Source organism: Giraffa tippelskirchi, chromosome 13, assembly GCF_054371585.1.
Source record: "Giraffa tippelskirchi isolate mGirTip1 chromosome 13, T2T-mGirTip1v1.2.pri, whole genome shotgun sequence".
Taxonomy (NCBI): domain Eukaryota; kingdom Metazoa; phylum Chordata; class Mammalia; order Artiodactyla; family Giraffidae; genus Giraffa; species Giraffa tippelskirchi.
The window spans coordinates 55,101,614-55,114,088 of record NC_137287.1 but is presented as its reverse complement, the minus strand read 5'-3'; the positions used below and the strand labels follow the sequence as shown (position 1 = coordinate 55,114,088).

The 12,475-nt window shown below is 41.2% G+C and overlaps 1 protein-coding gene across 1 annotated transcript in view; it reads left to right on the top strand.

Moving 5' to 3' along the window:
- The window catches only part of LOC145532135 (ankyrin repeat domain-containing protein 26-like), a 31,475-nt gene continuing 19,000 nt past the window's right edge, over positions 1 to 12,475 (top strand). Inside the window, exons 1-5 of the mRNA XM_081556565.1 lie at positions 1 to 29; positions 4,096 to 4,156; positions 4,243 to 4,442; positions 7,792 to 7,885; positions 9,797 to 9,901. Coding sequence (XP_081412691.1) covers positions 4,126 to 4,156; positions 4,243 to 4,442; positions 7,792 to 7,885; positions 9,797 to 9,901 — 430 coding nt within the window. The 5' untranslated portion in view covers positions 1 to 29; positions 4,096 to 4,125. The remainder of the gene's footprint in view (positions 30 to 4,095; positions 4,157 to 4,242; positions 4,443 to 7,791; positions 7,886 to 9,796; positions 9,902 to 12,475) is intronic.

Genomic DNA, 12,475 nt, shown 5'->3' with positions numbered 1-12,475 from the left:
ACTTAATTAGGCAACTGTGGCTTCAGAAGGTTAGTAAATTGACCCTGGTTAAAATGAGTTGACCTGTGATTTGACAGTTGGCCTTCCTGGCTCCCACGTCCACTCCCATGGCCCTCAGCAGAGACTGAGAAGTGCCCATGGAGCATATAAGTTAAAGATATAAATTAGTTCTGTGACTTATGTACATTTTAAGTTTCGACATTGTGGGGAAACTCCCTGTGCTCCCTCTTAGAGTAAAGGAGAGAAGTGGTGCCATCTCAGTAAGTGGTGACCCTGCTGACGGACCAAGACTCCCATTTTGGATGGACTCAGATTCGTCTCTGAACCTTGAAGAGACAATGGAGAAGGAAAAGCCTATTCTTCCACTTTGTTTTAAGTCATCGAGTTTATTCCAGTTTGGGCAAACAAGAATTATTTCAATCCATCAATTGGATTTTCAGATCAGCTATTAGAACTTCTGGTGAAAACAAATTATTTTTAGGCTCTGCTGATATACTGGCTGTCATTCTCTGTTATGGAAACTAAGAATGAGTGTTAACTAGATATTTCATAGGTTGGGAGAGATGCAAGCAGAAATAGGTAACGAAAAACTTTTATGGAGACTTCCTTGGGGGTGCAGTGGTTAAGATGGTTAGTAAGACATCTTCCAATATAGGCAGTGTGGGTTCGATACTCGATCAGGGAAGCTAAGATCTCACATGCCTCGGGGTCAGACAGCCAAAACATAAAATAGAAGCACCATTGGAACTAATTCAGTAAAGACTTTAAAGGTGGTCCACATCAAGAAATCTTTAAAAAAAAATTTTTAAAAACTGTTTTAAAACAGGCCAAATTTTATTCATGTCAAGAAAGTTCATTTAATATATAGACAAACTTTCACTTGCTTTTTTTTCTTTTGTTCAAGGAAATGAGCTCACTCATTTTTATTGTAAGTTTTTGCTTTAAAGGTTTCCCAACAAACTTGGCTTTGATTTAGGGCCTACATCAAACGAAGTCTTAGATTTTAAAACCAAGGTAAAGCGTTCTGTTGTGAAATTAGTTTTCCTGTTCTGAAATTAGTTTCATGTAGTATTTACTCTTATGATTAGACAGTGGAAGTGACAAATAGGTTCAAGGGATTAGATCTGATAAACAGAGTGCCTGAAGAACTATGGATGGAGATTCGTGACATTGTACAGGAGGCAGTGATCAAGATCATCCTCAAGAAAAAGAAATGCAAAAAGGCAAAATGGTTGTATGAGGAGGCTTTCCAAATAGCTGAGAAAAGAAGAGAAGCAAAAGGCAAAAGAGAAATGGAAAGATATACCCATTTGAATGCAGAGTTCCAAAGAATAGCAAAGAGAGATAAGAAAGCCTTTCTCAGTGATGAATGCAAAGAAATAGAGGAAACAATAGAATGGGAAAGACTAGATATCTCTTCAAGAAAATTAGAGATACCATGGGAACATGTCATGCAAAGATGAGCAGCATAAAGAACGAAATGGTATGGACCTAACAGAAGCAGAAGATATTAAGATGAGGTGGCAAGAATACACAGAACTCTGCAAAAAAGATCTTTATGACCCAGATAACCAGGATGGTGTGATCACTCACCTAGAGCCAAACATCCTGGAATGCGAAGTCAAGTGGGCCTTAGGAAGCATCACTATGAATAAAGCTAGTGTAGGTGATGGAATTGCAGTTGAGCTATTTCAAATCCTCAAAGATGATGCTGTGAAAATGCTGCACTCAATATGCCAGCAAATCTGGAAAACTCAGCAGTGGCCACAGGACTGGAAAAGGTCAGTTTTCCTTCTAATCCCAAAGAAAGGCATTGCTAAAGAATGTTCAAACTACTGCATAATTGCACACATCTTACATGCTAGCAAAGTAATGCTCAAAATTTTCCAAGCCAGGCTTCAAGAGTACGTGAACCATGAACTTCAGATGTTCAGGCTGGATTTAGAAAAGGCAAAGGAACCAGAGATCAAATTGTCAACATCCTCTGGATCATAAAAAAAGCAAGCGAGTTCCAGAAAAGCATCTACTTCTGCTTTATTGACTGTGCTAAACCATTTGACTCTGTGGATCACAACAAAGTGTAGAAAATTCTTCAAGAGATGGGAATACCAGACCACCTGACCTGCCTCCTGAGAAATCTGTATACAGGACAAGAAGCAACAATTACAACTGCATGTGGAACAATAGACTGGTTCCAAATCAGGAAAGGAGTACATCAAGGATGTAAATTGTCACCCTGCTTATTTAACTTATATGCAGAGTACATCGTGTGAAATGCCAGGCTGGATGAAGCACAAGCGGGGATCAAGATAGCCAGAAGAAATATCAATAACCTCAGATACACAGTTGACACCACCCTTATGGCAGAAATTGAAGAAGAACTAAAGAGCCTCTTGATGAAAGTGAAAGAGGAGAGTGAAAAAGTTGACTTATAACTCAGCATTCAGAAAACTAAGATCATGGCATCTGGTCCCATCACTTCATGGCAAAGAGCTGGGGAAACAATGTAAACAGTGACAGACTTCTTTTTTTGGGCTTCAAAATCACTGCAGATGGTGACTGCAGCCACAAATTTAAAAGACACTTGTTCCTTTCATGAAAAGCTATGACCAACCTAGACAGCATGTTGAAAAGCAGGGACATCACTTTGACAGCAAAGTTCTGTCTAGTCTAAGCTGTTGTTTTCTAGTAGTTGTGTACAGATGTGAGAGTTGGACTATAAAGAAGGCTGAGCACCGAAGAATTGATGCTTTTGAACTGTGGTGTTGGAGAAAACTCTTTGAGAGTCCCTTGGACTGCAAGGAGATCCAACCAGTCCATCCTAAAGGAAATCAGTCCTGAATATTCATTGCAAAGACTGATGCTGAAGCTGAAGCTCCAATACTTTGGCCATCTGATGCGAAGAAATGACTCATTGGAAAATACCAATTCTGAGAAAGTTTGAAGGCAGGAGAAGGGGACAACAGAGGATGAGATGGTTGGATGGCATTACCGACTCAATGGACATAAATTTGTAAAACCTCCGGGAGTTGGTGATGGACAGGGAAGCAGGCTGCAGTCCATGGGATTGCAAAGAGTGGCACACAACTGAGCAATGAACTGAACTGAACTGATGTTGATATTTTCATAAAATTTGAAGAACAGTGTAGATGCATAAAAATATATTAATAAAATCATATGAAACAGAAGCTTTGCTCATAGTATATCCTTAAGAATACTGATGTATTACTGATGTATATACATTCTAAATATATGTGTTTCTTCACACACCTTATTATACTTATGGTTTTTTTCCGTAAAGTTTGTTCTTGACTAGGAATGTCTCACTTTTTCCTTTCTTCTTCCTCCTCTACCTTTTAAAAAAATTTTTTTTTAATATTTACTGTTAACCTAATTTTTCCTTGCAGAACACATTTCTTCAGTGTCTGTTCTTTCAGTCCATCTCTCTCTGCCTCTATTGTGAACATGTTTGCTTATGGCTTTCAGTTTGGAGTATTTATAGCTTTTATTCATGATCATTGCCCTACTGTTTAACCTTGTTTTTTTCCCTGTTTCTTAGAAGCAGCTGAATTTTTCCCCCCGTTTCATTTGTCTCTAGCTTTTTGACAAACAGAATGGAAGTAGCTTATCCTGTTTGCAGTTCTAGCCCATCTCAATAAAATTCTGCTAAAACCTAAACTTTCATATTTCCCTTCCGAAGTGATAATTCACGTATCTATTAATCGTGGAAGCAAATTTCAAAATATAGCAATTAATTTAAATGTCTTAGTTTTTCAGTAGTCCTCTAAACTACCAGGGATAAATGATCACTCTAGAACATTTTGGTAGAGAAAGTAATCTAGTGGCTGTCATAGTATTTGTATAGCTGTCAATTAGGGGTAAGGAGAGGAACATCTGGGGCTTCTAATGTCATCTGTCATAATCCTTTCCCCATGAGAAGGTCAGTCAGTGGCAGAACTGGGATTTGAATCCACATCTGAATGACTCCAGAGCCTGTGCTCTTTGTGTTAGATCATAGAGGAATGGGGGATGCTATAATTCTTTTATTCAGGTTGATACTTGTTATGTTCTTCAAGCTCTTATTTTCTTCTCCAGCATGTCGTGAAATCAGAGTTGACAAAGGTAATGAAGCCTTCTCAGCAATCCAAGAGAAACAGTAAGTTATTTGAAGACTGTCCTGGTATTATTCTCTGATCTGAAATGACACATGTTCTCATATACTCTCTCCTGTTTTCACTGTAGTAAAAGCAAAATGTGGCATTTTGAGACCAGAGAGTACAACTTTCTCTGAGGACAATAATTCTGATAGTAACGTTGAAGATGTGATTGAAACATTTCCCAAACCATCACCCTGGTTTGAGGACATCTGTCATCCTGCCTTTCCATCACCTGAGCCTGTTCCAAAACTTCTCAAGTCTGTAGGAGGCCTTGGTCGTACAAAGGTAAGTTGTTCTGTTTGTAACTCTTCTTTCCCTGTACTTGTTCACATACCATTCCCCTGATCCTTATGATGACAAAAAGGATCCCACCACAGAAATAGAAGCCCTCAAAGTCACGATACGAAATGGTGTGATAATAAGAGCCATACATGTGCATGATTCAGATTTATAAATATTGGCCTACTAAGTATGTCGTTATGAAAGAAAAGGATTACAAAGCACTAAGGAAAAACAACTAGATGAATATGAAGATGGGGAGGAGGATGAAGGGGAAGAATTCCTTTAAGAAGGACAAGGTGAATATAAGATGGAATGAGGGTGAAGATGAGGCAGATTATTATACAAACACAACAGAAATAGTGGGGTAAGTCAGACCAGGAACTCTATATTATAAATATGTGAGAAATAATTTCAAAGTCAGCTTAAGAAGAGAAAGTGAGGTCGTGAAAAAACAGTGCTCATACTCTTTTGAATGACATAAAGCTGATTTTTATGAAGAACTGAAAGAAAATGTGTTCCTTATTTTTTAGGTGATTGATTTCGACGTTGGTGGTGGTTCTTGTTTTTTCCTTCAGTTGAAGTGTAGTCAGTTTAAAATACTGTGTAAGTTTCAGGTGTACAGCAACGTGATTTGTTTATACTTGTGTATGTATATATGTTTTTTGAATATAGTTCCCTCTGGAAGTTCATTTAAATTTGAAGTGATTTCTCATTTTAAAGAAATTCTCACTTTGAAATTAATGAAGCGATGTCTTCTATTCAACCTAGCGAAACTTTCGTTTAGAGACAATTCAAGATGAGCCCTGTTTTAGGCCTTAGGAGGTGTATTATGAATTAAGAATTTTTAGCCCTTCTCTTTCTTGTGGTTTCTAACCAGTTCAGTTCAATCGTTCAGTCGTGTCTGACGCTAAATACTTAATTTACTTACCTAATTTATCTTATTGTTTGCTATAATCTTGGTGGGTGTTTTAGATCTTTATGAAAATAAAGAGGAAATAAATAAGCATTTTATCTATTATTTTTACTAAAATTATCATTTATAATTTTATAAATGAGATTCTTAATCTCTCTTCATTAAATGAGAAAATTTTTAGCTGCAACAATCTGAAAGAAAAAATGTAGAAGTATATTTTTTCCTCTGGAGAGATTCTGATTTCTTTTTTCTGAATGTCAGCAAATAATGGGTAATTACATACATTAAATGAATGAAATCACGATTTATGCTTTTTTTCTTATATAGACTACTTGTTACTATAAAATCATAAGGAAAGAAGAATTACCACCAGAGTTTATAAAATTATCTGTGGAAGATATTTTTTCTTTTAAAAATATCTCTAGCAACATGTACATTCCATGTTATTTTTAAGAAACTTGATTAATTTCAGTATTTATAGGTGTTAAATTACCATGTCAGTTTTTTGTTATACATGTGAAACTAACATGTAAATTCTTCCATATCGAAACGTTAGTCATTGTGGTTACTTGATTTTCTTAGTTTGTTTTTTCTTTCCCAATGTTAATATTGAGTCCTGCTTGATCATCATAAATGTATTTGAAAACTTTTAAATCTTCAACCTGGATAATCATAGTTTTACTCCTTTTTTTACATCTAGATCATTCCTTTCATCTTTACCTGCCATTGCGGAAGACATAGATAAGAAGTTAGAGTCATTAGTGTGCTGTTTACAAGGAAGGAAGCAGTAAACCACGTGAATGTTCAAATAGGATTGTAGAAAATTCATTTATTCTTAATTGAAGGATAATTGCTTTCCAGAATTTTGTTGTTTTCTGTCAGACATCAACAAGAATCAGCCATAGGTACACCCATGTCCCCTCCCTCCCAAACCCCCCTTTCCAATCTCCCTCTCCATCTCATCCTTCTAGATTGTTGCAGAGCCCCTCTTTGAGTTCCCTGAGTGATACAGCAAATTCCCATTGGCTATCTGTTTTACATATGGAATTGTGAGTTTCCGTGTTACTTTTTCCATCCATCTCATCCTCTCCTCTCTTCCCCTTCCCCCGTGTCTCTGAGTCTGTTTTCTATGTCTGTTTCCCCATTGCTGCCCTGCACATAAATTCGTCAGTACCATCTTTCTAGATTTCGTACATATGCATTAGTATATGATATTTGTATTTCTCTTTCTGACTGACTTCACTGTGTATAATAGGTTCTAGGTTCATCCACCTCATTAGAACTGACTCAGATGTGTTCCTTTTTACAGCTGAGTAGTGCTCCTTTGTATGTATGTACCACCACGTCTTCATCCACTCATCTGTTGATGGCCGTCTAGGTTGCTTCCATGTTCTCGCCATCATAAGTAGCGCCGCAGTGAACATCGGGGTGAATGTGCCTTTCTCCATTTTGGTTTCCTCAGGGTATATCCTAGGAGTGGGATTGCTGGGTCATATGGTGATTTTATTCCTAATTTCTTAAGGAACCTACATACCGTCTTCCATAGTGGTTGTATCTGTTTGCCTTCCCACCAGCAGTGCAAGAGGGTTCCCTTTGCCCCACACCCTCTGCAGCATTCATTGTTTGTAGACTTTTGGATGATGGTCAGTTCTGACTGGTGTGAGGTGGTATCTCGTTGTGGCTGAGCGGTAAAGAATCTGCCTTCAGTGGGAGACCTGGGTTTGATCCCTGAGTCGGGAAGGAGGGCATGGCAACCCACTCCAGTATTCTTGCCTGGAGAATCCAATGGACAGGGAAGCCTGGCAGGCCTCAGTCCATAGGGTGGCACAGAGTTGGACACAACTGAAGCGACTAAGCAGCAGCAGCAGCAGCAAACTTTTGGATGATGGTCATTCTGACTGGTGTGAGGTGGTATCTCACTGTAGTTTTGATTTTCATTTTGATTGTGGTTTTTTACCACATTGACGTTGACAAGATAGTGCTTGAAGCTTGAACATATTACTACATTTGGATTGTCAGGTTGATCTGCAAGGAACATTTCAAGAGAAGCAAAAACATGGGAAATAGTAATAAATATGTGGGGCTATAATAACAGCACTTAGCTTTAGTGATGTTTTAGTGAGTGCAAACCATTTTGGATAGCTTAAGTAGGACGTGCAGAGTACATTTATGGCAGCCATACTTGAAGTAACATAAAGTAACGGTGCCCTGTTTGAAGGTGGCAGCCATGGAAGGAGATAAGAAGGGCCTGATCTCTTAGATGCGGCAGCCACTGCTTGATGATGCAGCACCGTGTTTGAATTCAGCCTCCTGGTTCTGTCACATAGCGACTGTGGGATCTTGGCAAAACCTGTCTTAACCGGGTTAAAAGTAGGGTACTTTCTTCAAAACGGATTAGGAACGCTTCATGCAACTCATTGTTATCATTCATTCTAACAGAGTATCTCTGAGAGCCTTCCACAGAAGTATGTGGATCATTTACCTGGAACTGCTGGTCAAAGAGGAAAAAAGACATTAAATGGACAAGTAGAAGGTAAGAACTGTGTCTTACAGAAAAATCATTTGACAGAACATTGATTGAAAATGGGAATGCTGATACATTCTAATAGGCAAAGAATATCACCTGTCAGATGGGTAGTTAGAAAAAAGACGAGAAAAGGAGGGCAATTATGCATCTTATCAGGTGTCTACCACAGATTACATTGAGAATCCAGTTTAAGGAGCTAAATTATTTGTTCTTAGACTTACTTCGTGGTCCAAAGTTTAAGACTTTGTCTGGTTAAGATGCTCCAATGCAGGCGGTGCAGTTTCGATCCCTGCTCAGGGAATTGAGATTCCATGTGACACACGACCAAAAGCAAATTATTAGTTCTGTTTCAAGATACTCTACGACCTAAGGAAGGCCAAGAAATAAGAGGCAAGAAGGAATGAAGAATGAGAGAGGCAGAGGGTAGGGGAGGAAATGAAGAAAGGAAGCACAGATCTGTGCAGGAAGGCTGCAATAAGTAATGAAGGTCTTTAGATAAAGGGAGAGTATTTGACATGGACGATGAATTTGAAGTGAGCTTCCGACACCAAAACTTGTCAGAGAAGAACAGCAGAGTTCCCCCCCTTCCTGTTTTACTCATTATCAGGAAGACATTCAGAACTGAGGTCCCTGGGCATGCAGAGCTGTTTTATCCTCTGTGGAGGAGCGTGGGCATAGGTGCTCAGCTGTAAATGTGTGCAAATTGATGTCATATGAAACGTTGCTGCTTTCCAGGATGGTGTCACATGGGACAAAACAAGAGAACTGGAAAGAAGGAGAGAGTAGGGGGTGTGATGGGGAGACCAACGAACCCACAGCCTCATAGAGAGTCCACTGGAAGGTTTCCAACTTCTAATGCCATTTCAGTTTGGGAGGAATGTGTTCACGTGAGGAAACGGAGGCTGAGATTTCAGGAGAATGAATTAAGTTGAAGTCATGTAGAAGCAGACTCCGTGTAGACCAGAGTTTCTCAAATTTTAATTAGTTGCTTGGAGACCATGTGTGAAGTGCACATGCTGAGCAGGAGGTCTGAGATTCTGTGTTTTTGACAAGCTCCCTGAGTAGCAAGGGTATAGCTTTGCCTTTAGAGAAATCTGGAAGAAGAGCATTGGATAGTGCAGAACATAACAGGATCAAGGAAAAGCATTATTTTGTGTTTCTTTCTGAGCGTGTTTATAGCCAGAGGGAAGCAAAGAGTTGAAGTAGCAATTACAGGTGTAAGATACCATTGCTAAGCAAAGAGGGAAAAAGAAGTGGTGGAGATGATCCATAGAAAGAATGTAAAGGGGAAAGAATTAAGGCCACAGATCCAGAGATTATCCTTTAGAGAGGAGAGAACCTAGTGAAAGGACAAAGGGAGGAAAGTCAGGCCTTAGGGAGGTGAGTTTGAAGTTGATGAGGATACTTGAGAGAACTCCTTCTATATGACTTCAGTGTATTTACCCTGAAAAGAGATAAGATCATTATTGCCCCAGAGAATCCTGGAGGTGGGAGAGGGTGCTAGAAGTGGGGGAAACCACAGTCCCTCCAAGTAGCTCTTAGGAATCAAAGATATATGTTGTGGAGGGGGGGCGGATTGGCTAAGATGGCAGAGGAATAGGATGGGGAGACCACTCTCTCCCCCACAAATTCATTGAAAGAACATCTGAACGCTGAGCAAACTTCACAAACAACTTCTGAATGCTGGCAGAGGACATCAGGCATCCAGAAAACAGCCCATTGTCTTCGAAAGGAGGTAGGACAAAATATAAAAGATAAAAAGAGAGACAAAAGAGTTAGGGATGGAGACCTGTCCCAGGGAGGGAGTTGTAAAGGAGGAGAAACCAGGAAACCCTCTCACCGGCAGGTTTGGGGGAAGTTTTCGAATCTCAGAGGGCAACATAACCGGGAGTAAAAATAAATAAATAAAATCCACAGATTACGTGCCTAATGGCAACTCCCAACAGAGAAGTACCCCAGAGGCTCGCATCCACCACCAGCAAGTGGGGGCTGAATGGAAAGGAGCAGGCAGCATTGCTTTGGGTAAGGACCAGGCCTGAATGCCCTGAGGGCAATCTGAGGGAGCTGACATGAGATAGCAACCTAAACTAAGGGATAGACAGAGAGAGAGAACTATCCCGTGTAAAGCCCAAATCTAAGGCACTGCTGGCCCGCTCACAGAACAAAAGACTGAGCAATACCAGAGAAGAGCTAGCCAGCTGCGGACTGCCCCATCCCCCGCTGGACACAGCAGGCAGGCAGGGCCAGCCAGAGCCAGAAAGGGGCAAACTCAGCACCAGAGAGCAAAGACTTCCTGAGATTCCGGATGGTTGACATCCGCCAGGAGGGTCGTAGCCAGAGACTAGCTCCCCAGAACTGACACAAGGCACACTGGAGCCGGGCCTGCCCAGAAACCGAGGCTGGGACCAGGGAGGTGATAAATCGCACTGCGCTCACCAAAACCTGGCTGCCTGAGCTGCTCCGACCGGGGATTGGACCAAACCATGGGCCCAACCGAGTCTGCGCCTTTGTGGAGTACCCGAGAACCTGAACCTGAGCAGCTTAGACCTGGGAAGTGCACGCATCTCAGGCCCCACTCCCCAGCACAATAACCTGAAGCCTGAGCAGGGTAGACTGGGAAAACACACACGCCATGAGCGGGGGCAAACCCAGTGCGGCCGAGACACTGCAAGATCTCCACACACACGCCAGTGATATTAGTTTGCAGTGTTCCTCCCTCCCCACAGCAGACTGAACAAGTGAATCTCAAGAGACCACCTCTGCCCCCTTGTGTCAGGGCAGAAATTAGACACTGAAGAGACCTGCAAACAGAATCCAAATAAACAGAGGGAACTGCTTTGGAAGTGACAGGTTGCAACAGTTTAAAATCCCTGTAGTTAACACCAACTGCTTTGAAAGGGGCCTATAGATCTTGAAAATAATAAGCAGGAACAAGGAACTATCTGAAACTGAATTGACCCCACGCTGCCCGCAACAGCTTCAGAGAAAGTCCTGGATATATTTTTACTATTATCTTTTTTTTCTAATTTTTGAATTTTTTTTTCTTTTTTCTTTAGGTCCTCTATTACACCTTTAATTTTCCTTTATATAACCCACGATTACCTTGCAAAAAAAAGACCCTATTTTTTAAAGCAAACTGCATATACATATCAGAGAAGGCAATGGCACCCCACTCCAGTACTCTTGCCTGGAAAATCCCATGGATGGAGGATACTGGTGGGCTACAGTCCATGGGGTCGCTAAGAGTCAAACACGACTGAGCGACTTCACTTTCACTTTTCCCATTCATGCATTGGAGAAGGAAATGGCACCCCACTCCAGTACTCTTGCCTGGAGAATCCCAGGGATGGTGGAGCCTGGTGGGCTGCCGTCTATGGGGTCACACAGAGTCGGACACGACTGAAGCAACTTAGCAGCAGCAGGATATACATATCTTATACTTTTTGTGATTTTTTTTTAATATTGTATTTTTTAAGAGTCTAACCTCTACTCTAGATTTTTAATCTTTGTTTTATAGTATTTGATATCAATTTTGTACATTTAAGAACCCAATCTTTAGTACCTATTTTTACTCAGGAGTGTGATTACTGGCTTGATTACTCTCTCCCCCTATTGACTCTCTTTCTTCTCCCCCAGGGAACCTCTATCTCCCCCCTCCTCCTTCTCTTCTCAGCCCAATTCTGTGAATCTCTGTGGGTGTTCTGGGCACCGGAGAACACGTAGGGAACAGAGTACTGCCCAGATCTCTCTCTCTCCTCTGCTCCCCCCCTTTCTCCTCATGCTCACGTCTATCTCCTTCCTCCCTCCTCTCTATGTAACTCCGTGAACCTCTCTGAGGGTTCCAGACTGTGGAGAGCACATAGGGAAGTGTTTACTGGCTAGATTGCTCTCTCCACGTTTGAGTCCCCCTCTTCTCCTCCTGGTCACCTCTATCTCCCTCCTCCCTCTTCACCTCTCCACGTAACTCGGTGAACCTCTCTGGGTATCCCTCACTGTGGAGAATCTCTTCACCATTAACCTAGAAGTTTTATTATAAGTGCTGTATGGATGGAGAAGTCTTGAGGCTACTGCAAGAATAAGTCTGAAAACCAGAGGCAGGAGGCTTAATCCCCAAACCTGAGAACACCAGAGAACTCCTGACTCCAGGAAACATTAATTAATAAGAGATCATCCAAAAGCCTCCATACCTACACTGAAACCAAGCTCCACCCAAGAGCCAATAAGTTTTAGAGCAAGACATACCACGCAAATTCTCCAGCAACGCAGGAACATAGCCCTGAGCATCAATATACAGGCTGCCCAAAGTCACACCAAACCCATAGACATCTCAAAACTCACTACTGGACACTCTGTTGCACTCCAGAGAGAAGAAATCCAGCTCCACCCACCAGAACACCAATGCAAGCTTCCCTAACCAGGAAACGTTGACAAGCCAGTCGTCCAACCCCACCCACAGGGAGGAACCTCCACAATAAAGAAGAACTTCAAACTACCAGAATACAGTAAGGCCATCCCAAACACAGCAATCTAAACAAGATGAAAAGGCAGAGAAGTACTCACCAAGTAAAGAAAAATGATAAATGCCCACCAAACCAA